Genomic DNA, 22901 nt, shown 5'->3' with positions numbered 1-22901 from the left:
GGACTTTGTGTTTTTCCATTGGTTATTAATAGGTTCTTTGTTTTGTGTGATCTCTTCTCATACACTTTGTATTGCTTGTAAGCAACACCCCCTGCTGCTCAGAATGGACAAGTGAATTTCAGAAGCATATATGAGTCACTATTTAGACTAGAGCATTCTGCTTTAACACTGCCTATCACAGTACGATAATTCTTGGTTCAAACCCTAGTTCTTGTCCGACTCCTGGTTCTGGAGGACCACTGTTTGCTTGGTTATTCCAATTGACGACCGTACGCAGTCATGATAGACACACTAACTGTCTCAAATACGACAGCTCAATCAAACTGATTTGGAGAAGACTGGTATTTAAAGTTGTTCTCTATGACCAAAAACACACAAACAAAACACACTAGCCTATGGGGTCAGCCCTCATTATTCTGTCATGGACATACAGCCTATTAAAAAAGACATGAAATGAGAGCCAACCTGCTGAAGTATGGTTCTTCCACATTGTGAGCAGCAGGGGGCCCTATACTAACTCCTCTTTTGTTCAACTACTCAGTGTTGTGATGGGACTACTGTACGTTTACCACGACAAGGGCACCATACATACTGACTCCATTTCACATCACCATGTTTAGCCACTCAATATACTGTGTTAATAAATATCTTTTTTTTTTATACTTTAAAACTGTACACGTTTTTGTTCTCTCCCTTACATTGTCTAAAATTACCTGACACCAAAGTAAAGAAAAAAGATCTTTGTACAACGCAAGCACACCGAATTCCCCCACAGATTTTGATCCACCCTCGTCATTCAACAGTCCTTATTTTAGAGACCAAAGCATTTGGTAGATGGCGAAATCCTAATCTCTCACTGTTCAACTGCAGATGAGACAACTTGGAGAATAAATGACAAAATCTGTCTTGTTTTGTAGTGCTCACAACCAAAGGCATAACTTTTGATAAGACCGGCAAATCTCCAACCATTCCACTACAAAAGAAACAAAGTACACAAATCCCCCAAGGAATAACTCCTAAATGTTCAAGTAAAACAGAAAATATTCTTTAAAAAAATATCTACCTGTATTTAACAAGGATTTACCTTTTTCACCAACCATGTATAGTAAATAAAAAAACGAGTAATTGCTCAAAATAATTAGACAAAATTCTATTTTCAAACAGTTATTACATAAAGCATTTACCCTGCTTTCTGACCAGAGCTGGTCATATCGCCTAAACACAGGAGCGTAGCTTGTGTGCAGTTGAGTACTAAGAGACCTCAGTTCTGCAGTCAAAATGGGAGCCAAGGGGCTAAATCAGCACAGTGGCAAGCAGGATATCTATGAAGAATCTACCTTAGCAGTCATAGCTAACTTGGCATTAGCAATTAATTTAGCATTAGCAAAAGAGCTAACTTAGCATTATAAGCTGAAAGAGCCAATTTAGCAGTCGCAGGAAACTTCACATCTGCAGGCTCTGTGAAGCATCTTGTCATTGTAAGACAATACTTGGTTGATTCTTTTGGCTTAAATGACACAGAGGCATAAATAAATACACAGCTCAAATGAAAAAAACAATCAAATGAATAAATTGTTTCACTGCAAACCATTTTCAGTGCAGTTTGTCTGGTTGTTCAACTATAAATGCATGATAAAGCAGCATGTATTCAAATTAGGTCAAACCACAACATTGATCAATCAATTCTGTTAAATTGTGAAACAAAGTTTGAGTAATTGATCTACTGCTAGCAAATTGTCACAGGACAGATCTTGTTAAGAGTTAATGCATCTACTTATGTTGCTACAGTATATTACAATGTTGCTGTCCGATTTATGTAAAGAATGGAACATCCAAACACCAAATAGGCACTCCTTGTACCTAGGAGAACTGAAGCATAAAAACATTTACAATTTAATTGGAAACTAAATTAAGTTGAAGAAAGGATGTGGCCTGGCTAAGTCAGTGTTTTGGCTGTGCACAGGCAATTTAGATTTGGACACTGATTCAACAGTGAAGCAAAGCAAGCTGGAATACAAGGACGGCTTCTCACTTAGGAGACAGATTCATATGGGCTAATATGTAGGAATTCTGTTAGCAAAGTTTCATTAAACAATTCAATTATTTTCATGGAGTTGGCTTTTCAAGCAAAAACAAGTGTGTGGACAATAAGCACTACTTAAAAACATTTTTTACTTGTTTAAGAGATGAATTAATGGAGTCATTTCCAATTTGTTGTGATTACATACAAAACCACATTGACATATAAAAAAGGCTATAATAAATCACACATCAAGGAAATGCAGCCTCTTGGCCTTTACTTCAACTTAAAACTGACTTTCAGGTTACTTTAAACTTCTTTACAATTTTTCTTTTTTAGGGGGACTCCAGTTCTGCACGCTACTGTATATTTCAGTGGATTGGAGGGCATTGTGGATCCCAACTCCCTCGTTCAATAATTGAAACAGTACTGTGACATTGACCACTAGCCATACATATACTGTGTACATCCGATGAAAATAATTATTTTCAAAAGTAGTTTTATGGATCAAATGGAATAGACAATGTCCAGTGCTGTTGGACAATAAATTATAACTTGTTGTTGAACGCCCTGCCCACTCCTACATTGCACACAAACTGTAAAATCTCCTACGTTGCACACAAACTGTAAAATAACGTTGTTTGCAAGACTGACAAAAAGGCACATTTTCATGAAATCTTTGAAAATGACGACATTGAAGACACAGGCAGTCTTAGGGGTGGCTGGGGTGGGGGTGTGCAGAATACGATTCTTGTGTTTCTGTTAGTTAGGAAACAAATGCAATGTTTCTAAATGAGAGTACAGGTCTTGAGAATTTCCTGGATATCCGCTTGGTCTTTGTGATGTTTGACCACTGGTCTCCTCCTGGTTTGGCTGTAGCACCCAGGCCCGCCCGGGTTAGCTGGGGAGTGTGTGTGTAGGACAGGAAGTATACGGTGGAAGGATAGTAGCCGCCTTCTCTCAAAACTCTCTCACGTTCACCCCTTTCAGCCTTCAAACCATCAGGTGTCTAACCATCACTCTCGACTGCCACTAGTTGAGACTCAGACACCAGTGGCTAGTTAGCCATTCACCTCACTACATTTCCTTCCACACTGCCTTTGAGTTGGGCTCCAACTCCCATCTCTCCCTTCAGTTACACCACACCTAATCCCCTTTTTTATGGTCCTTCGAGCCGGACGCAGCTGTTAGCCATTGGGATTTGCAGTCATACGAAGACCTTGGCGAGCGCGTCGGCCCCGGCGCTGCCGATGTAGCACTTGGTGGGGTGGAACGCCACGTCGTGGATGGCCTCGTCCGACTTCTTGCGGTGCGCTGTGAACTCCTGGATGCACGTCTTGCTCTCCATGTTCCACAGGCGGATGGAGCAGTCGTGGCCTAACATGGCAGAGGATGGCGAGAATAAAAAATAAAGAAATAGGAACACAAGTATAAAGAAATAGGGAGGTAGAGTGAGACAGAGAGAAAGATGGAGAGATGTTACAATTATACAACTGCCTTTTAGTGAAAGTTGCCACAAGAAAGACCCAAGGGGGCTTCCGTTTCTGTGCTCAGATATAATATTTGCAACACTGTCAGTTTGTATCTCCAGTTATGCAAGTAATGATATTGCTGTAATTACATGAAACGCTAACCAACAAAACACTAGTAATTCTCTGTTTCCAGATAAATACTTACTGCCAGACATCAGGTACAAGCCATTGGGATCCACAGCTAAACTGGTGACTGCGTCCAGGTGGGCTACCATGGAGTGAATACATTTCCCTGTAATAGGATCCCAGAATGAGTACAAAATCAATGTCCTCAATGTTGTATTTATACCAACTGTTATAAGTACACTTTATACTGTGACAAAATGTGTTTGTCTTACTATGTGTACATTTTATTTTCATTCTAGCTGGAATGTTGGTTCAAACTGTCCGCTGTCTATCTCACCCGTGTTGTTGTCAAAGAACTGGATGTGTCGGTCCTCCTGGGCCGTGATGGTGATGGGCAGAGTGGGGTGACTCAGCACCTTGTTGATCTTGCACGGGGCTTCTGTGTGTTCGGGGTGGATGTGAAAAGACAGGAAACTCAACTGAACATTGCCGATTAGCCTTTCTCATTTACATGTAGTCATTTGTCAGAACAACAGGATAAAATGGGAGTTATAACTCAAGACAAAATTATTCAAAAGTAGGGAGTTGAACATCCACAGAGCTATAATATAATTGGTGGGTACTAGGGTTCTATCGCAGACTGTGCTGATATACCAGCTGCTCTGCCCTGTTGCTAATAAAACAAAGAAATATGCTAAGGATACTTTCTGAAGCGAGTACACCAACAAAATAAGAGTATGACTTTTAATGCATAAACATAAAACACTTATGTTGTAACAGGGAGAGCGCAAGAAAATAGGTAGTGAGCGCGTATTGCACGCAAATACTCTCTTTCGAGTTACAAGTCTATATAGTCACTGTGTAGAAATGGCAGCGGAACTTACCGGGCTCTCCAGTCTGGTCCAGCTTGAGGATCAGCTGCCGCGTCTCCATGTTGAAGAGTCCGATCTCCCCCGTGCTGAACGACGTCACCATGTGGGCCGGCTCACTGCACACCAGGTCCACTGACGTGGGGACGCCCAGCTCTGAAACCGACAGAGTTGAAAAGGTTATGAGCTAATCCAAGAGTAGTGGTTCTGCTGTAGGGGGCAGGATTTGCTTGTGGTGACCTGGTCCTAGGTCAGACCTTTTTTTGCATTGAGTAACTCTTTATGGAGCTAATTCTTGATCAGTTTTACCTCTGAATCCGATAAAGGTAGAGGTGGAGAGGTTAGGGTTTGCTGTAGGGACCTGGTTTGTCCGAGGTCAGACCTCTTTTTGGGGCAGGTAGTGTTCTGAATTGACTCAGAGGTTCCCAAACTTTATTGACCCACAACCTCATATTGATATCAAAAATGTTTTGCAACCCCCACCATGTAAAAAAAAGTTATGCAATCAACGGCCAATGCTTACTTTTTTAAATTGGGACTATGACAGTCTATTACAAATCAGTCACAGTATTTTTGACAGTATTTCAATATGAAGACAGTATGGTTTGACGTGACTGAAATGCATCAGAAATGTATTGGGAAGTTCAGAAGACCATCAGGTAATAATGTTGTATGATCTTCTGTGTAGAAAGGTCTCTGACCTCCTCCCTATAGGCTGTCTCATCGTTGTCGGTGATCAGGCCTACCACTGTTGTATCATCGGCAAATGATGGCAAATGATGGTGTTGGAGTCGTGCCTGGCCATGCAGTCATGACTGAACAGGGAGTACAGGAGGGGACTGAGCACACACCACTGAGGTGTTGAGGATCAGCGTGAAGGATGTGTTGTTACCTACCCTTACCACCTGGGGGCTGCCCGTCAGGAAGTCCAGGATCTAGTTGCAGAGGCAGGTGTATAGTCCCAGGGTCCTTAGCTTAGTGATGAACTTTAAGTGCACTATGGTGTTGAACGGTGAGCTGTAGTCAATGAATAGAATTCTCACATAGATGTTCCTTTTGTCCAGGTGTGAAAGGGCAGTGTGGAGTGCAATAGAGATTGAATCATCTGTGGATCTGTTGGGGCGGTATGCAAATTGGAGTGTGTCTAGGGATAATGGTGTTGATGTGAGCCATGACCAGCCTTTCAAAGCACTTCATGGCTACAGATGTGAGTGCTACAGGTCGGTAGTCATTTAGGCAGGTTACCTTAGTGTTCTTGGGCACAGGGACTATGGTGGTCTGCTTGAAACATGTAGGTTTTACAGACTCAGTCAGGGAGAGGTTGAAAATGTTAGTGAAGATACTTGCCAGTTGGTCAGCGCATGCTCGGAGTACAAGTCCTGGAAATCCGCCTGGACCTGCGGCCTTGTGAATGTTGACCTGTTTAAAGGTCTTACATCGGCTACGGTGTGCGTGATCACACAGTCGTCCAGAACAGCTGATGCTCTCATGCATGTTTCAAGGTTACTTTCCTCGAAGCAAGCGCAGAAATAATTTTGCTTATCTGGTAGGCTCGTGTCATTGGGCAGTTCGCGGCTGTGCTTCGTTTGTAGTCTGTAATAGTTTGCAAGCCCTGCCCCATCCGACGAGTGTCGGAGCCGGTGTAGTACGATTCAATCTTAGTCCTGTATTGACGCTTTGCCTGTTTGATGGTTCGTCTTTGGGCATAGCGGGAGTTCTTTTAAGCTTCCGGGTTAGAGTCCAGCTCCTTGAAAGCGGCAGCTCTACCATTTAGCTCAGTGCGAATGTTGCCTGTAAGCCATGGCTTCTGGTTGGGGTATGTACGTACAGTCACTGTGGGGACGACGACATCTATGCACTGATTGATGAAGCTTGTGACTGATGTGGTGTACTCCTCAATACAATCGGAAGAATACCGGAACATATTCCAGTCTGTGCTAGCAAAAAAGTCCTGTAGCTTAGCATCTGCTTCATCTGACCACTTTCTTATGGACCGAGTCACTGGTGCTTCCTGCTTTAGTTTTTGCTTGTAAGCATGAATCATAAGGATAGAATTATGGTCAGATTTGACAATTGGAGGGCAAGGGAGAGCTTTGTATGCATCTCTGTGTGTGGAGTAAAGGTGGTCTAGAGTTTTTTTTCGTTCTGGTTGCACATTTAACATGCTGGTAGAAATGAGGTAAAATGGATTTAAGTTTCCCTGCATTAAAGTCCCCGGCCACTAGGAGCGCCGCCTCTGGATGAACATTTTCCTGTTTGCTTATGGCCGTATGCAGCTCATAGAGTGCGGTCTTAGTGCCAGCATTGATTTGTGGTGGTAAATAGACAGCTACGAAGAATATTGATTAAAATTCTCTTGGTAGATAGTGTGGTCTACAGCTTATCATGAGATACTCTACCTCAGGCGAGCAAAACCTTGAGATATCATGCACCAGCTGTTGTTTACAAATATACATAGACCGCCACCCCTTGTCTTACCAGAGGCTGCTGTTCTATCCTGCCGATACACTGTATAACCCGCCAGCTATATGTTATTCATGTTGTCGTTCAGCCACGACTCGGTGAAACATAAGATATTACAGTTTTTAATGTCCTGTTGGTAGGATATACGTGCTTGTAGTTCGTCCTCTTTATTATCCGGCCAATAGTAACAATGGCAAAGGCAGATTAGCTACTCGTCGCCAGATCCTTACAAGGCACCCCGATCTCCTTCTGCGATATCTCCGTCTCTTTCTCCTGTGAATGACGGGGTTGAGGGCCTGTTCAGGTGTCTGGAGTAAATCCCTCTCGTCTGACTCATTCAAGAAAAATGATTTGTCCAGTTCAAGGTGAGTAATCGCTGTTCTGATGTCCAGAAGCTCTTTTCGGTCATAAGAGACGGTAGCAGCAACATTAGGTACAAAATAAGTTACAAACAATGTGAAAAAAATAGCACGGTTGGTTAAGAGCCCATAAAACGGCAGCCATCCCCTCCGGTGCCATCTTCGTCATCAGGCGACCCTACATGGTGTCGCGACCCCTAGTTTGGGAAACCCTGGAGTAACTCTTTATGGGGCAGATTTTAGGTCATTGTATAGCGTGAAATGACAAATATATTTTATGAGCTGATCCTAGAGCAGTGGTTATGTGGGACATTCCATGTAAGAGGGTGAATTTGGTGTTTTGTAAGCTGATCCTAGAGCAGACGTTGTGGAACATAAACGTAAAAAACGTAAACGTAAAAAATGTGTGAGGCATCTGTTTTATGAACTGATCTTAGTGCAGTGTTTGTGTGGGACAGCCAATGTAAGTCTATTGGGGCATCATTTCGTCGATCTGATCTGCGTTCAGCACCTCACCTCCTTTCTCGTTGAAGATGGCGAGTGCGGGGGAGGTGTTGGCAGCGTTCCACAGGCGCACCGTGCCATCCCCGGAGCAGGAGAGCAGGCGCTGGTGGGCCGAGCTGTAGACCACTCCCCACACTGAGTCAGTGTGACCCAGCAGCGCACCCCGCAGCACCGAGGGCTCTATTGCAGGAAAGAGAGAGGGAGAGTTAGGAGAGAGAGGGAAGGAGAGTTATGAGGGAGAGGTGGAGAATTAAGAGGTGGGGAGAGTTAAAAGGAGGGAGGGGAAAAGGAGAGAGGGAATGGTAGAGAACAAAAGATCATGTGGAGAAAAAATAGTTGGATAAAGGAGAATAGAGTGAAAGAGGAGGATGAAAGGAATGTCAGACAGAGTTAGAAGAGCGATGTAGTGAAAGGGAAAATAGAGGTGGCGAGAGAAAGAGTAAAGTGATGAGAACAGTGAAGAGATGAAGAGAATATGAAAAAAGAGAAAGAAGAGAGATGTACTAATAATCAGGGGTGTAGCTAAGGCAACTGGGGGAATACCATATGAGTCGTAGGGGTCAATATTGGGGTTGGGGGTGTTCCAGCTCTGAATGGTTCCATCCACCCCCCCACTGAAGCACTGCTCCCCTGTAGAGCTCATGGTCACACACAACACCGCACCCCTACAGAAGACAGGAAAACTCATCTCATTATTAACTTCAACTTGTTTTGGGGAGACAAAACACAACACCGCACTCCTACAGAAGAAAGTGGCAATACCTGCTACTACAAAATTCAACACTTGCTTTTTTCTCATTGCACTTTAGTAGTGTTTTACTTATGCAAAAGGTACAAAGTATGTGAATATGTACACTTGATGGTTTGCATGGAATACATTTGATAGAACAAATGATTCATGTATACAAGAGTATCAAGTCCAGCTGTCCAGTTATTAAAAAGGTTGGGTTATAGTGGACAAGGAAGGTTACTCACCGATGGGCCCTGAAAGTATAGATGGGTTCCACATCTAGGGCAGCACACCTAGGAAGACAGACAGGCGACATAACTATCTTCGATGTACATATTCAACGAGCATACACGAACTAAAACCCAATGTCCCATAACAGCCATTAGAAACGTATAAGAAAAAGGTATCATTTAGCTATCGATTGTCTTTTCACTATAGTGCTCTTAATTAACAATTTCACCCGACTCTTACCCCATTGAAAGTGACCCAGTTAGCCACTTGCACTACTTAAGTACCCGCTGAAAAGCATAATTGTCTTTGACTGGGTCATATTCATTAGTGCACACCGAGAGTTTCTTTATTACTATGCATCGCTCTTATCTTGGTCAGGTCGTTATTGTAAAAGAGAATGTGTTCTCAATTACTTACCTGGTTAAATGAAGGCAAGCATTTTAATTGTTTGGGGTCTAGTAAATACGATCCGGGTGTTTGACTGACAGCAGGGTAGGCCTATGTGAACTCTTACTTCTTGGCGGGGGCGGTCTTCTGGAGGTTCCACAGTTTGAGGGTGTGGTCCTCGGAGGCAGTGACCAGGACGGGCTCCACGGGGTGGAAGGCCAGGCCCCGGATGGAGTCAAAGTGGCTCCGCAGCGTGAACTTGGGGTTCCACGTCTTCCGCAGCGCATCCTGACTGTTGGTCACCTGAGTAAAATGGCAAAGAGTATTTGATGTCAGTTGGAGATTTGCCTTCTGACCACCTCCTCCCTCTGCTCAAGCCATGTGGTTCCCTCTTGATTGTCGCTCCATCTGTTGGATGCTTGAAAGCCTCAATACTCTGGCTGAAAATCGCAGTCCAGACCTACTACGTCACATAGCTGTTATTTGATTGTTTTTCTTTAGCTTTTTCAAGCAAGCAATATAGAAGTTCTGAAAAATTATTATTATTATTAGGATTCAAGCCTTAGTCCTGTACAATGTTTCATTTCAGCTTTTATTTCTTTCATCACATTTCCAGTGGGTCAGAAGTTTACACACACTCAATTAGTATTTGGTAGCATTGCCTTTCAAGCTTCCCACAAAAAGTTGGGTGAATTTTGGCCCATTCCTCCTAACAGAGCTGGTGTAACTGGGTCAGGTTTCTAGGCCCCCTTGCTTGGACACGCTTTTTCAGTTCTGCCCACAAATTTACTATAGGATTGAGGTCAGGGCTTTGTGATGGCCACTCCAATACCTTGACTTTGTTGTCCTTAAGCCATTTTGCCACAACTTTGGAAGTATGCTTGGGGTCATTGTCCATTTGGAAGACCCATTTGTGACCAAGCTTTAACTTCCTGACTAATGTCTTGAGATGTTGCTTCAATATATCCACATAATTTCCCTGCTTTATGATGCCATCTATTTTGTGAAGTGCACCTGTCCCTCCTGTAGCAAAGCACCCCAACAACATGATGCTGCCACCCCGTGCTTCACGATTGGGATGGTGTTCTTCGGCTTGCAAGCCGTCCCCTTTTTCCTCCAAACATAACGATGGTCATTATAGCCAAACAGTTCTATTTGTTTCATCGGACCAGAGGATATTTCTCCAAAAAGTACGATCTTTGTCCCCATGTGCATTTGCAAACCATAGTCTGGCTTTTTTATAGCGGTTTTGGAGCAGTGGCTTCTTCCTTGCTGAGCGGCCTTTCAGGTTATGTTGATATAGGACTTGTTTTACTGTGGATATAGATACTTTTGTACCTGTTTTCTCCAGCATCTTCACAAGGTCCTTTGTTGTTGTTCTGGGATTGATTTCCATTTTTTGCACCAAAGTACATTCATCTCTAGGAGAGACAGAACAACTCCTTCCTGAGCGGTATGACGGCTGCGTGGTCCCATGGTGTTTATACATGCGTACTATTGTTTGTACAGATGAACGTGGTACCTTCAGGCGTTTGGAAATTGCTCCCAAGGATGAACCAGACTTGTGGAGATCTACAATTTCTTGGCTGATTTCTTTAGATTTTCCCATGATGTCAAGCAAAGAGGCACTGAGTTTGAAGGTAGGCCTTGAAATACATCCACAGGTACACCTCCAATTGACTCAAATGATGTCAATTAGCCTATCAGAACCTTCTAAAGCCATCATTTTCAGGACCTTTCCAAGCTGTTTAAAGGCACAGTCAACCTAGCGTATGCAAACTTCTGACGCACTGGAATTGTGATACAGTGAATTATAAGTGAAATAACCTGTCTGTAAACAACTGTTGGAAAAATTACTTGTGTCATGCACAAAGTAGATGTCCTCACAGACTTGCCAAAACTATAGTTTGTTAACAAGAAATTTGTGGAGTGGTTGAAAAACGAGTTTTAATGACTACAACCTAAGTGTATGTAAACTTCCGACTTCAACTGTATGTATGCAATGTGCCCCTTGTGGTTGACCACAGTTGATAGTCACTGCATATCCTTTTCATTTCCTGCTTGTTAGAGCTGCAATATCTTTAGTATGAAAGTTACCATACAAACTTTAATGTTATCTAATGCACACAAATCCATGCCTATTTTGAGATGAGTGTCCATCATAGACATATAATTAGAACACTATGGTGTCCTCCCACACTGGGTCCAACTGAGCAATATAACACTCCGTCTCTTCAATCCCATCTCTTCAATGTGTGTGTGTGTGTGTCTCTGTGTGTGCACGTTCTCATTCTGCATGCTAACTCTCTACAGCCATACAACAGCAGAGTTCATTTCGCATTCAATTGATCTGGAGTGTGTGTATGTGCACGCATGTGCCTCTGTGTGTGTGTGTGTGTGTGTGTGTCTCTGTGTGTGCACGTTCGCATTAATGTGTATGCGTCTAGGCGCGCGTTTGTGTGTGTGTCAATAAGAGCGAAAGTCGAAGCACATGCTAATCAGACTAGCCTGTTTAAATATTGACATTTTGAAAGCTGGAGACCAGCCTCTTACATAAGCTTGGTTCAATTCTGTGGATTACTATTGATTTCAAGGCTTCTGTTTGCAGTTACACTCACTAGCTCAAAGCCTATGTATATAGGCACAGAGTTAATAAAGTAGGAGAATTTATTCTGCTCATAAACCTACACTACCAATCAGCTTGATCCCAATTCTTACGCATATTCCGGCGCTCCGGGGTGAAGTTCCCTAGGATCAGTTCCTCTTTCCAATCCTAACCTTTATCATGACCAGGGAAAATACTAAACTGAACCAAGATCAGCATAAACTTCTCTCTCCTCCTACTCGCTCACCTGGGGTACATACAATACAATAAACCCAGGGTTTATACCCAGGGTTTACAGTCTTGTCTGTCAATAACTGACTAAGGCTTTGAAAAATAGGTTGGACCTTTAGATAAATACAGTGCATTCAGACCTCTTGCCTTTTCCACATTTTGTTACGTTACAACCTTATTCTAAATTAATTCCCTCATCAATCTACACACAATAGCCCATAATGACAAAGCACATTTTAGCAAATGTATAAAATAAAAAAACAAAATAGACATTTACATAAGCATTCAAACCCTTTACTTGAAGCACCTTCGACAGCGATTACAGCCTTGAGTCTTCTTGGGTGTGACGCTGTATTTGGGGAGTTTCTCCCATTCTTCTCTGCAGATCCTCTTTAGCTCTGTCAAGATGGATGGGGAGCATCGCTGCACATCTATTTTCAGGTCTCTCCAGAGATGTTCGATCGAGTTTAAGTCCGGGCTCTGGATGGGCCACTCAAGGACATTGAGACTTGTCTCGAAACCACTCCTGCATTGTCTTGGCTGTGTGCTTAAGGTCGTTGTCCTGTTGGAAGGTGAACCTGAGCACTCTGGAGAATGTTTTCATCAAGGATCTCTCTGTACTTTGCACCGTTCATCTTTCCCTTGATCCTGAATAGTCTCCCAGTCCCTGCCACATGATGCAAAAATGTCTAAAAAACTGTTTTCGCTTTGTCATTATGGGGTACTATGTAGATTGATGAGGACAAGTTATTTAATCCATATTAGAAAAAGGCTGTAATGTAACAAAATGTGTAAAAAGTCAAGGTGTCTGAATACTTTCCGAATGCACTGTATATGCCTTTCTACTCTGTGTTCCAGTTTGGAAGCTCAAAGTTTCTAAATCAATCTTCTGCTATACGGCAATGTAAAGCAGTAGATGTTTGCTGCCCCGAGGGATCTAAGTGCTGAAAGAGTTGTCCATGGGGCTCCACAGGTTTAAGGTCATGTAGATATATATACAGTGGGGAGAACAAGTATTTGATACACTGCCGATTTTGCAGGTTTTCCTACTTACAAAGCATGTAGAGGTCTGTCATTTTTATCATAGGTACACTTCAACTGTGAGAGACGGAATCTAAAACAAAAATCCAGAAAATCACATTGTATGATTTTTAAATAATTAATTTGCATTTTATTGCATGACATAAGTATTTGATCACCTACCAACCAGTAAGAATTCCGGCTCTCACAGACCTGTTAGTTTTCTTTAAGAAGCCCTCCTGTTCTCCACTGCATTACCTGTATGTAACTGGTCACCTGTTTGAACTCGTTACCTGTACTAAAAGACACTCTAGTCCATACACTCAATGAAACAGAGTCTCCAACCTCTCCACAAGTGGCTCAAGACCAGAGCAGCTGTGTCAAGGACATCAGGGATAACAATGTGTAGACCGTGGCACGAAGGCTGGGATGTGGCTATCAGGACAATAGTGTCAAGCAGCTTGGTGACGCTACCAGGAAACAACTGTTGGCGCAATATATTAGAAGACATGGAAGAAGTTCATAGATGACGGTCAATCAACCTTCGGTCTGCGGGCTCCATGCAAGATTTCACCTCGTGGGGCATCAATGATCATGCAGGAAGGTGAGGGATCAGCCCAGAACCCTACACGGCAGGACCTGGTCAATAGACCTGAAGATGAGCATGGGACCACAGTCTCAAAGAAAACCATTAGTAACACACTTCACGCCGTCATGGTATTAAAATCCTGCAGCGCACGCACAGGTCCCGGCCGTGCTTACAGCCCAGTGCATCGTCCAGGCCCGTCTGACAGTTTGCCAGATGACCATCTGGATGATCCAGAGGAGGAATGCGCCAGAGGCGTCATGTGGTCTGCATGAGACAAAAATAGAGCTTTTTGCGTCTATCACATCCATCTGTCGCACGTGTTTGGACGGACATGACAGAAGTCTGGAGTACGACCGCCAAGAACATTCTGCATGCCTGCAACATCCTCCAGCATGACCAGCATGGAGGTGGAGACAGTCATTCTTTGGGGATGCTATTTCTGCAAAGGGGACAGGACAGCACTGCACCGTACTTGCCAGGGGTAGGATGGACTGGGGCCATGTAGTTGCCGAGATCTTGGCCAACAACCTCCGTTCCCTCAGTAAGAGCATATGAAGATGCGGTCGTGGCCCTGGGTTCTTCCTAGCATGACAACGACACGAAGCACACAGCCTCATGGCAGCTGAAGTGAGTCGGCAGTTCCTGTAAGAGGAAAGCATCTCAAGGTCCATGGAGTGGCCTAGCCAGTTCTCCAGACCTGAACCCAATAGAGCACATCTTTGGAGGGAGCTGAAAGTCCGTATTGCCCAGCGACAGCCCCGAAACCTGAAGGATCTGGAGAAGATCTGTAGGGAGGAGTGGGCCAAAATCCCTGCTGCAGTGTGTGCAAACCTAGTCAAGAACTACAGGAAACGTATGATCTCTGTAATTGCAAACAAAGGTTTCTGTACCAAATATTAAGTTCTGCTTTTCTGATGTATCAAATACTTATGTCATGCACTAAAATGCAAATTAATTACTTAAAAATCATACAATGTGATTTTCTGGATTTTTGTTTTAGATTCCGTCTCTCATAGTTGAAGTGTACCTATGATAAAAATTACAGACCTCTACATGCTTTGTAAGTAGGAAAACCTGCAAAATCGGCAGTGTATCAAATACTTGTTCTCCCCACTGTATATATATATTACAGATTTTAGGTAATGTATATATAGCTATGTGTATATATGCGTGTGTGTATATATATATATACATATATACACACACACATAGCTATATATATATATACACATGACCTAAAATCTGTAAATATATATATATATATATATTTACAGATTTTAGGTCATGTGTATATATATATATAGCTATGTGTGTGTGTATGTGTGTATATATATATATATATATATATATATATATATATATATATATATATATATATATAACACACACACACACACATATACCTTGCTATAGATATATATATATAGCTATATATATATAGATATAGCTATATATATATATATAGATATAGCTATATATATAGAGATATAGCGATATATATATATATAGAGATATATATATATAGAGAGATATATATATATATAGAGAGAGATATATATATATATATATAGAGATATATAGATATATATATAGAGATATATAGATATATATATATAGAGAGAGAGAGATATATATATATAGAGAGAGAGAGAGAGAGATATATATATAGAGAGATATATATATATATATATAGAGAGATATAGATATATATATAGAGAGAGATATAGATATATATATAGAGAGAGAGATAGAGATATATAGAGAGATAGAGATATATATATATCTCTATATATATCTCTATATATATATATATATATATATATATATATATATATATATATATATATATATATATATATATATCTCTATATATATATATATCTCTATATATATATATATCTCTATATATACACACACACACATACATACATACATACATACATACATACACACACATACAGCAGAAAATGTCATATGTGAATGCTGCTGCCCACTGTTTGATGGTGGTGCCCTTTGATGTGATTAGCTGAATGTTGCTGATTGCTATGTCCATTTTACTTAATTGTTTATGATTGCTGTGGTCATGATATGTAAATAAAATTCCCTTCGGGGCAAAAATGTGTGTTGTTTTTGTAATAATAAAAGTTTTAATTCATTACTAGCTGTCTTGCCATTGCATCTGGCAGTGGTTGGTGGCCCGTGTAAGGAAGGACTGACGCCACACATGGTAGACCAGGCTGTCGGCTTTGTTGGCCACGGTCATGCTGCCAGCTCGCCCCCCTTACCCTCCCTTGATTCCTTATCCTCCGTTCCCCGCAGAGGTAGGTAATCATGTCGTAGGCCAGGCTGTCTGCCTCGTTGGTCACAGTGAGGTCCGCCAGCTTGCCCAGCCTCAGCTCACTCTCCCCCATTCCACCACTCAACCTCCCCATCCTCCCATAATCCCCCCCAGAGGTGCTTACGTCGTAGGCCAGGCTGTCCGCCTCGTTGGCCACAGTGAGGCCGGCCAGCTCACCCAGGCCTAGCTCGCTCTCCGCCGCCTCGTCCGGCCCCATGATGAACGACTTCCCTGACGTGGGCGGAAACGTCATGGCCTCCACTGGGATGGATGTATGGACAGTGAGATAGACGGACAGATGGACAGACACACCAGGCAGAGGGACAGAGCCAGACAAAGAAATTAGACAGGCAAATATACCAGACAAGTAGGGAAACATTTACAGACGGACAAAAGGGAGTCAAAACACTAAATGACTTCTACTGAAACATAACCATCATTGGTATTTGGGCCTATTAGATATTGTTGTGTCAACTTGTAAATTCAATTATTTACAGTCAATTATATATATTTGGAAACTGTGCATTCTGTAAATTCAAACCCTTTGGGGACAATTAAGCTCTCGTCTTACCTTCTTCGGGGTGGCCCACTTCGTGCTCGTTGAGCCTGGGGACGCTGGGCCGGGATGGCGGTGTCACGGGGGGCTGCATGGAGGGGAGATCCTCGGCGTCTCGCAGGTTGGCCAGCATATCCTGCAGTTTGGACCGATTAGGCCCTGGGATGAGGAGGAAGATGAGAAGAGGATCATGGAGAAGGAGTAGAGACAAAGAAGGAAAGGAGAGGGAGGAAGATGAGAAGAGGATCATGGAGGAGTAGAGACAAAGAAGGAAAGGAGAGGGAGGAAGAGGATCATGGAGGAGTAGAGACAAAGAAGGAAAGGAGAGGGAGGAAGAGGAGAAGTAGTAGTGTACAGAGAGGATCAGGAAGAAACTGAGAAACTTTATAAGATTGAAGTTTAGTTTAGTTTATTAATTCAACCATTTAAAAAAAATCGTTTCCATTGTGGTCCTCGAGACAAGATGGCTAGACAAGATCGAACACAGTATGGCAGTGAAATAATAAAACAAAAACGGAGAAGAACATCTATCTCATCATTCCAGTTACATCATAGGGGTTATTCATATCGGCACAGAAGACATCAAACATATTTTTACTTTATTTTTAAAGCTGCCCAGAGAGGACATTGTTTTTATGGGCAGAGGCAACTCATTCCATTCTGAGGCTCCAGTATACAAGAAAGTACCTTTCCCAGCATTACTCCTGAACCTGTATAAACACACATCAGCAACACCTGATCTGGTGCTATGATTATGTGCATCCCTAACACGAGGAAAGTAATCACTTCGATATCTGGGCACAGGACCATAAATACTCCTGTAAACCAAACCTAGTCTAATCTGGGACACCCTAGCCTTAATAGGCAGCCAGTTTAGTTCCTGAAAGCAGCTCCCGCCTATGTGAGTATGTGGACTCACCTTCAATACTACCGTGATCAGCTTATTCTGGGCTATCTGGAGCTTCCCCTTCATAAGTTTAGATAAGCCCCCAAACCAGGAAGTACTAGCATAGTCAAAATGGCATTGAATGAGGGCAGTAGCTAGCACTTTCATGGAGTCCTTATCAAGCAGCTTGGACTTTCTAGCCAAAAACATAGTCTTGGCATTAACCTTCCCTAGCACTTTATTGGCAATGCTCACACCTCCCAAGCTTCCATCAAGGATACATCCCAAGTAGCTAACAGAGGTTTTAGTAGTCAGCACCTCGCCCCCTAATTCCACACTTTCAGAGGATTTCAGAGGACCTACTCAATTTAGGTCTGAATCAAAAAATAATTGCTTCACTTTTCCCTAAGTGCAGAGATAGCTTATTATCTCCAAGCCATTTGCTAATGTTAGTACGCTCTGTGTTAAGTATGCTCTCCAACATAGTTTTACTTTTGTGAGACACCAGTCATCCGCATAAAGAAAAATACGGCAAGAACAAGCATCTTTCATATTGTTAATATACAGTAAAAACAGCAGAGGCCCAAGCACGCTCCCCTGCGGAACGCCACAACTTGCATGAGACAGTGAACCATTATCCTCTACTGCTTTCTCCCTTCCTGATAAATAGGACTTAACCCAGCCTAGAGGGATACTGCTTAACCCCAGTGCTTCCAGTTTGGAGATTAGGATACAGTGGTTAACTGTATCAAAGGCCTTCTGTAGGTCAAGCAGTACAATTCCACAGAGATATCCCTCATCAATCGCTTTCCTGATGAAGTCAGTCAAGTAAAGTAGACATGAATTAGTGGAGTATTTTTTTCTAAAACCCGACTGAAAATCATACATTAGACCCTGTTTGTTAACATATTCATACATTTGCTCATGTACAATTCTCTCCAGGATCTTTGATGTTACACAGAGGATAGATACAGGCCTATAATTCCCAGGGTCAGACTTTATCCCCTTCTTCTACAGAGGTATAATTTTAGCTTGTTTCATGTCCCTGGGAAAGGTACCGTGTTCAACAGAGAGATTAACGATATACGTAATACAAGGGCCAATTTGCTCAGCAGAATCTATAAGAAACCTTGCAGGAATATTATCCAGGCCTGTGGCTTTGGAGCATTTAAGCTCTGCCAGCATACTGACTATGTTGGCTGTTGCTACCTTAGCAAAAGAAAAAGAGTTTGGCTGAACCCCTAACTCTACATAATACTTCTGGACTTGGTTGCTTCCATACAAACCAGAACTGGTGGCAGCTTGCTAACCAGCTTGCAGAAGTAAAAATAAAAAGAGTTGAATTCATTGGCAACCTCTGCTTTTTTATATACCATCTCCCCACTGATGTTCAGTCCAATACTGTTTAGTTTGTTTATGGTAGTACTACTACAGCCTAGTTCCTTAAATGATTTCCAAAGCGTTTTAGGGTCATTTTTGTTCTCAATTATTTTCTCAGCAAAGTAACCCCTCTTAGCTTCATCCATCCTGCTCTGTACTTCATTTCTGTGACGTTTATATAGGACAAAATCATGCTGCTCTTGAGAGTTCTTACATTTTTTAAAGGCCTTATTCCTTGCTTGGATAGATTGTAGAATCTCATGATTAAACCAAGGGCTAGATCTCTGCTTTACCCTGACCCGTCTAACGGGAGCCATCACATTCACCACATCAAGGAATCTACATTTAAAGACTTCCCAGGCACTGTCTACCCCTACGCTATCTAGCACAGGTGACCAGTCAATTTCTCCCACTTCCTTCCTAAACTTTTCAACACAGTATATTTTGAGACCTCTGATTCTAACGGTTTTGTGACACTTAAATATATCTTTAAAAATCCTCCTTGTGCAAAATGTGATAACATAATCACTGATTCCATATACTATTACTCCACTCTGTGATATTTTAGATATATCAGACTGCAATATTAAGTCAATCATACTTTGCACTGTTTCACATATCCTGGTGGGATCTTTTATCATTTGGGTCAGAGCAAGTGATCTACAAAAGTGCATAAATACATTGTGGGTTGGGCTATTCTTTTTGCAGACATCAGTATTGAAATCCCCTAACAAAATGATTTCCTTCAACAGCGAGTCATTACAGTTTGACAACACAATTTCAAGACCTTCATAGAATGCATTCCGCTTGGGCGGCCTATAACACACCCCCGACAAAATCGCCTTGGTTTTGGGAAGGCAGATATCCAGCCAGACAATCTCCAGATCAGCGCTCAAATCTGATCTGACGTTAAAAGCAGATTGAACAGCAGGTCCATGGCTGATGCTTGGTGAAGGAGGACTTCGTAGCTAGAACATAGAAATAACTCTTAGAAAAATGAAGGCAATTTAAGTTGGGAGGAAAGGAGAGTTAAGTCACTGACACTGACATACTTTCACAGAAAAGAAGAAGAAGAAGTTGGAATGGTTGAAAAATACAGAGAAATAAAAAAGGAACCAGCACACACACAAAGACACAGGTGCAGCTGATAACCTATGACATAATAAAGACAGGTACAAACATGACGAAGCGGGGATGGAATGTCTCAAAAGTAGGATGGTGCAACCATAGACATAGAATTACTCGAAGGGGCGCGCCCATTCCAAGACAATGAGGCCAAAATGGGTGAGCCATGTCACCCATACGGAGTGTACCCACGAGGGTGCAGTCAAATCGCTGTGGTCTGATGGGCTATGCCCTTTTTAATAATTCTACTTCTATGGGTGCAACTTAAAACTGCAATGAGCAATGTCGATACAGTGAGTGGGTTAGGAATGCAGTACAGTGCACTTTTCTTACAGTGAATGTGGTTATAGTGACCGACCACTTACAATAGTGATCAAATTGTCCTGCACGGGTATGATCACTGTGAGGGGAGGCAGTGTATTGCAATCCCATTGAAATGTTAACACACACACATGTACGCACAGAGCCACACACAGAAGCAAAGACAAACATGGAGAAGGGGTACTAGATGGCCCGAAAAGGAGCGCCAAAACGAAGCGATGGGAGGAAGAGAGTGTCTCTAACGTGCGTAACGTGTCCGTTAAATATAATTTTTGCATGACATAGTTCACCTCAACCTGAGAGAGAGAGGAGAGAGAAGCTCTTATCGCCAGAACAAGGAGAAAGAATGAAAGATAGAACGCAATGGAGAGAAAGAAAGAGAAGGGGAGGCCTGATAGACTTACTCTTCACCCCCTTTTTGCCCTTGCGCTCCTTCCTGTACTGCTCCTTGAGTTGGGCTATGAGGCCCTGGTCCACGTCCCAGGCCTCAGGCATGGGGCACTGCTCTTCCTTCTCTACACCCGAGGGAAGGGGTTGGGGGTAAGGGGGGGACAGAAACCGAGAAGCCGGTCAGTGTCCAGAACTTTCATCTGAACCAGACCAAACGAAACTCAAATCCAAAGTGTAATGAAATTAAAGGTGGTTCAAGTGAAGATGGCTTCTTTAATCCTAATATATATAGCCTGTAAAATGTATTGCAGAGACACTTGCCTAAGATCCCCCCCCCTCCAAGTGTGTTACCCCTATCGGAGCAGTGGTTAGCGAGTTTGCCTACGGGCTGGGAGATCTTGGTTTGAGACCCGCAATATACAGTATGTTGCGTTATCGCCATTTGCTGCAGTATGTAAAAAAAAAAAAAAGCGTGTGATGGAAATTCTTCCTGATACACTTTTTTTCTCCCACCGAGAGCCCCAAGTTCATGTTTTCTACAGGCATTTGGGCCTCTCTCGAAGCAACTATAGGGGGTTTGATGATGTCAACACATTGGGGTCAGTCAGGAAGAGAACCGGTCAAATTCTCTTCTCATACGACAACAGACAGGGATGGAATGGGAGAATTGAGTCATGCCTGAGGGTTACAGTTTTTGCACCACTCGACATGGAAACATAAAAACACAAACGTACAAAAGACAAAAAATTGCCATTAAACAAAGGGTTTGGGAGGTAAAAAAAGTTGTAAAAAGCCAGATTGGCTTCCGATCAACAACAAAAAATACAGCTGACATCAACTGTTTCATTTGATGGCTGGCAGCAATCCTGAAAATGTTTGCGTTAATGTATTCAAAAATATTAAATGTCAAAGAAAGCTGTGTCCTGCCAAATTAGGTGACAACAAAGCATATGGTGGAACAGCAGCCATGCCTCACTCAGTCTCTGCGAGGCTTTGTCCTTTGTGCCGCAACATCAATAGCAGCAAACAGCATACCAACGACATGCTAATGTTAAGATCATGCAAATAACATTCAATACCCCCCAAAATGCAATGCCATTCAATAACTCTGTCATGTTTTGAAATGTTCTATATGTCAAAAGCAGCAACCATGTAGGTTTTATAGTGTAAGCTGGCTAAAGAACAAAAAAATAAAATAATGAATTTCAACAACAAAAAAGTCTAATAATGTGGGGGAGTTATCTGTATCTATACCTATTAGCATATTCATATTTCTAATTTCAGATGCAGGCATGATCATACAATATATGGTAAACAGAACGGATATTCTTTCCCCATTGCAGCCCTCAGCGACAGATGTCTCTGGTTCTATCCAAAATGGCACCCTATTCCCTATATAGTGCACTACTTTTGACCAGGGTCCATAGGGCTCAGGTCTAAAAAAAATAGTGCACTATATAGGGAATAGGGTGCCATTTGGTACACATTATTGGTCTGTAGCAGCAGTGTGGGATCAAGAGGAGCTGCTGATGACAACTCCGTTTCATAACTGATCAGCGAAGCGCCTCGCTGCCGCTGGACCTTTAATACCATCCATCCATCTATCTATCCTTCCTTTGCTGTGTGTTCAGCTCATGGCTTCTTCAATTATTGTTAATAAAGAAATGCGAACAACTCAGTTTCCCACGCAAGTTGACCTAATTATCCCAATAATACAAGATTTATCTTTTTTTTAATAGTCACCATTATTTATATGAACTACTATTGAATTAAAGTATTTACAAAAATAACTGGATTGTCAATGCATCATAGACAATTTGTCATTTGCTGTGTTCTAATGTCTACACTAGCATACTACTTAGTATTTACTTTGAACATAGGCTGTCTTCAACTGGATCCCTCTGGCTTCCTCTGTCACACAACCAGTGACGCCACAGCATCCTTCCTCATTGGCTGACAACTGACTGTTGCCTGACCTGTGACACGCTGACTCACGGATTGCGTGGGAATGCCCTTTGTCATTGAGTCCAGATAAACACACGGCGTTGCTAGGTGACGGGAGTGAAGGGGGTTCTCTGTTAGCTGAAGGGGATAAGGGAGCTACAGTAGGCAGGTGGCCAGCTGTGTCTTTGTGTGAAGACTAGGTTAGAGAATACAGGATTCTGTGTGAGTGGGCGACTGAGGAAAGGGTTGGTCCCCTCAGTGGAGACTGTTCTGTGGCGCTACTGTGGCACCACTGGTCCTCCCTTTGGTCTACTGTCCTCTGTCTATGGCCCTCCTGTCCCTTTTATGCTCTAGT

The 22901-nt window shown here is 42.4% G+C and overlaps 1 protein-coding gene across 2 annotated transcripts in view; it reads right to left on the bottom strand.

The window, feature by feature from the left end:
* Nucleotides 1-2153: 2153 nt before the first annotated feature.
* LOC139568783 (striatin-like) overlaps nt 2154-22901 on the bottom strand; it is a 95859-nt gene continuing 75111 nt past the window's right edge. Inside the window, exons 8-18 of one of the 2 annotated variants that reach the window (XM_071390863.1) lie at nt 20617-20727; nt 16516-16659; nt 16069-16205; nt 9289-9464; nt 8789-8836; nt 8357-8478; nt 7826-7993; nt 4503-4643; nt 3956-4057; nt 3698-3784; nt 2154-3397 (exon numbers count right to left, since the gene is read on the bottom strand). In XM_071390863.1, the coding sequence (XP_071246964.1) occupies nt 3228-3397; nt 3698-3784; nt 3956-4057; nt 4503-4643; nt 7826-7993; nt 8357-8478; nt 8789-8836; nt 9289-9464; nt 16069-16205; nt 16516-16659; nt 20617-20727 (1406 nt within the window). In that variant the 3' untranslated portion in view covers nt 2154-3227. The remainder of the gene's footprint in view (nt 3398-3697; nt 3785-3955; nt 4058-4502; nt 4644-7825; nt 7994-8356; nt 8479-8788; nt 8837-9288; nt 9465-16068; nt 16206-16515; nt 16660-20616; nt 20728-22901) is intronic. The other variant, XM_071390864.1, reaches the window with a different exon arrangement.

The sequence above is a fragment of the Salvelinus alpinus genome, chromosome 2 (genome assembly GCF_045679555.1).
Source record: "Salvelinus alpinus chromosome 2, SLU_Salpinus.1, whole genome shotgun sequence".
Lineage (NCBI taxonomy): Eukaryota > Metazoa > Chordata > Actinopteri > Salmoniformes > Salmonidae > Salvelinus > Salvelinus alpinus.
The sequence above is the reverse complement of the archived record's forward strand: the minus strand, read 5'-3'. Positions and strand labels throughout refer to the sequence as shown.